This window comes from Austrofundulus limnaeus, unplaced genomic scaffold, assembly GCF_001266775.1.
Source record: "Austrofundulus limnaeus strain Quisiro unplaced genomic scaffold, Austrofundulus_limnaeus-1.0 Scaffold460, whole genome shotgun sequence".
Lineage (NCBI taxonomy): Eukaryota > Metazoa > Chordata > Actinopteri > Cyprinodontiformes > Rivulidae > Austrofundulus > Austrofundulus limnaeus.
The window spans coordinates 74,497-77,879 of record NW_013952862.1 but is presented as its reverse complement, the minus strand read 5'-3'; the positions used below and the strand labels follow the sequence as shown (position 1 = coordinate 77,879).

Below are 3,383 nucleotides of genomic sequence, written 5' to 3'. Positions count from 1 at the left end.
GTCATTAGCACCTCTAGTAATATATTTACTGAGAGAAATGGTGACGTGTTCAATACTTATTTTACCCACTGTATATAGGGAGCTGGATTTGAAGGAAATGTTCATTAAAATAGGGAAATTATTTCCCTGAAATTTTCCCATTGCAGATGTTGGGTAGTGGGCTGCCATGGGAGTAGCTTGGGGACATGAGGGCCTTGCTCAAGGGCCCAGAGGGATGCATTTTTTGTTGTCAATCTGGGGAGTTGAACCAGCAATCACAGTCTCACCTTCTCTAACCTCTGCCCCACTCTGCTCTACTCAAAGAGCCGTTGCGTAACGCCACAGCCACGTGTTTTTGTGGGACCCCTTCCCTCTCCGAGTTCTTGTTCGCCTATCACAACAGCCGTAGCTTTCCTCCCCATTGACTCAGTGGAATATTAACGAAGGAGCATGTTTAAAAAAAAACACAGTTCACAGTTGTCTGATTTGATTCCCATAATTTGCTTTAAAGAGCTGCTCAAAATATTCAAATTGTTTGTGAACGTCACATCTCAGGTCCAAAGATAATGTGCTCTAAAATGGGAGGAGAAGCACTGCATTGCGTAAAAGAACAAGTATTATTATCTTATCCCTTTTAACTAATTAATAAAAAAAATTAACATTGATTTAATATATATAGCAGGTGTGCAACAATACTGGGATCTATCGAACTGTTCAATACAGTGCTTTAGGTTCTATACACACTATGTATCGAACCATACAGATTTTTAAAATTTATTTTATCAACTTGTCTTCTAAAGATGCTGTGTTGAAGGATCAGTGCATCTGTGTTCGACTACTCCACCTAGACTGCATTGTCGAGCACAGATCCACTGAGAAACTTCTTAGTTTTAGCAACATTTAATTTAAAAACTGTACTTTTGAGGTTAAACAAATGTTCATAATTAATTTCAATAAATTACTAGCTAAGAAGGGTACGGACGTTTCTCTTTTTGGTATCCAAAAAATATTGAACTGAGATACTAAAGTATTGAACCAAACCGTGAATTTTCTGTATCGTTGTGCCCTAAATTTTTTATATATTCAGGGTTGCGAGGTGGTGTGTGTGCCAGTGGTGGGCCGGATGGAAGTCACCCACGGGCTGGATTTGGCCTGTGGGCCATTAGTTGAATAGTGCAGTTAAAGAGGACAAGGATGGAGTTAGAGGACAGAGTGAGATGAAGGAAGATGACTCACCGTGGAGACCCCTAAACAGGGAACAGTCAAAAGAAGAAGAATTTTGAGACTGAGACTAGAAACCGGTGCTCCTTTAACGCAAGCAAATTAATCTTACATTATAATTCACTACGATGACATCTTATTTTATCAGAAACCTTCAGACACAAGCAGGCTTGTTTATAAATCATTTATTGTTATTTTAATGAAGAGTTTCAACTTGATTTATTTGTTTCTGGCTGACTGTTTGGAGGATCAGTGGGAGTACGGCAGCCTGAGGCCTTCACCTTCCTGGCAGAAACCTGAAGAGACTGTAAAAAAGAGGAAAATCAGTTTTGTTTTTAATAATTTAAGCTGAGCAGTTTATCATGATGACAACAAATCACCTTTGTTAGGATCATAGTGGTAGTCCGGTTCTCTGGAGAAGCCGAAGCAGCTCGCCTGCTTCTTGAAATGATCCAGATCCGAGTCCTTTACGGTCGACTCCGGGCCTGGAAACAAAACGARAGCAAACATSGATGATTTTTGTTTCTGATGAGTGACGTTCCACTTCCTGACAGAGTCCGCCCTACCTAAAAAATAAAGAGCGTGAGCGTGGAACTCCTCAGTGTCTGTGGGGTTGTGGAGGTTCATGACTTTAAGGAGATGCTTGATGTTTTTGGCTGTGCTGTTGATGCTGATGGTCAGGCAGCCCTGACAGCTCGGCAGCACGTGAAACACTGCGGTCACGTTGGGAACTGAGCACAAACGGAAAAAAGATCAAACAAGAAAGAACAGCACGAACAAAACTGAAAAACTGAATTACAGAAACTCAAATGTTCGTGGAGACTCACGCGATGTCGTCGCAGCGAAGCCTTCCACTGTCACCCTCGCCTTCGAACCGAGGCAGGTTCCATTTCTGCATCAAACATCATACTTTTCTTCTCATTTTATCAATTTTCAGAGGAAAAAAAACACATAATTTTAATGGTATTATTTTATGGACTCACATTTTATTTTCCTGAATCATGATAATCTCAGAGACGTTTGTCGGCGACGCTGAGATTTTCACCCAGGAGCTGTCGGTTGATTTAAGGATATTTTTAGAAGCCTCGTGATTCGTGTATCCCACCAGGAAGTTCAKTCTGCCATGCAGCTGCACACAAACAATGGGTAATACAGTAAATCTGACCATAGTCACCCTCCTGCTGCCCTCGGGTCAAACAACCAAGTCTCTGTTAAAACTGAGGCCTTGTGGCTCATTTTGACTAAAGGGCAGCAGGAGGGTTAAACCATTTTCATTGTGTAATTCTTTGTTCTACATTTTGCTTTTGTAAATCTGTCAAAAAACCAGGAAGAAGCGGGAGGTTTACCACAGARGGGTCGGCCAGAGACACGGGCGTGAGCAGCGCCTGGCATTCCTCGGGCGTCGGAGCCGAGCCGCTCAGAAACACAGACGCCGACAGGAGAAGACAGCTGAGCCACAGGTTCATCGTTCTTCAGAGGGAGTCTGCGACAAAAACAAGAGAAACTCTGGAGCTGTAACTTCTCCACACGCTTTAGTTAAAAACTGATGCGGCGAGCTGAGTGGACTTTAAACAGAGTTATGATGTTTGGGTTGTTTGGTTGTTGCACAAGATAGGGTTTTAGTTCATTCTTTTCTGGTGATGTTGTAATGGGGCGGTTGGGTTTGTGCATCGATTACCCCCTGTTTTATTTATTCAACCTTTGTGACTGGGGCAGGAGTGAAGTTTCTGAGGTTAAGATCTGCAACATGATGAGGATGATTGTTGGGATAAATGGTTTGGGATTGTCAAAACTGTCCTTGTTATGACCTTTTTGTTTTTGGTTGTTTTTTATGTGCATATGTTTTATGTTTTATACTGTATCATCGTCAGCTCCTCAGTCCTGCCACGCCCCCTCACACCTGTTCTCCATCCCATTTACTATCTCCAATCTTCTCAACAGCTTTTTTTTTACCCAACACTGGTTTCAAGTGAAACTGTTGCATTTCTAGTTAGTAGTTAGGAGTGATCAGGACTCTGTACCACAGAGCAGACAGTGTCCCTACAAACACAGGAGCCAGGGAGAAAGAGAAATCACACACAAGACAGGCTCTGGAGCAGTGCGGTTATCCTAACTGGGCTTTTCTGAAAGCAGACAGGAAACACAGACAGGACTTCTGCCAGACAGTTTACACTCATCTACAG

General features: G+C 42.4%; 1 protein-coding gene across 1 annotated transcript in view; it reads right to left on the bottom strand.

Annotated features, from left to right (window-relative positions):
* Positions 1-1,369: 1,369 nt before the first annotated feature.
* The window catches only part of LOC106529701 (uncharacterized), a gene marked incomplete in the record, with an annotated part of 8,045 nt that continues 6,031 nt past the window's right edge, over positions 1,370-3,383 (bottom strand). Inside the window, 6 exon segments of the mRNA XM_014025189.1 lie at positions 1,370-1,505; positions 1,581-1,685; positions 1,767-1,931; positions 2,028-2,092; positions 2,184-2,329; positions 2,547-2,683. Of these exon segments, the coding sequence (XP_013880643.1) occupies positions 1,450-1,505; positions 1,581-1,685; positions 1,767-1,931; positions 2,028-2,092; positions 2,184-2,329; positions 2,547-2,666 (657 nt within the window).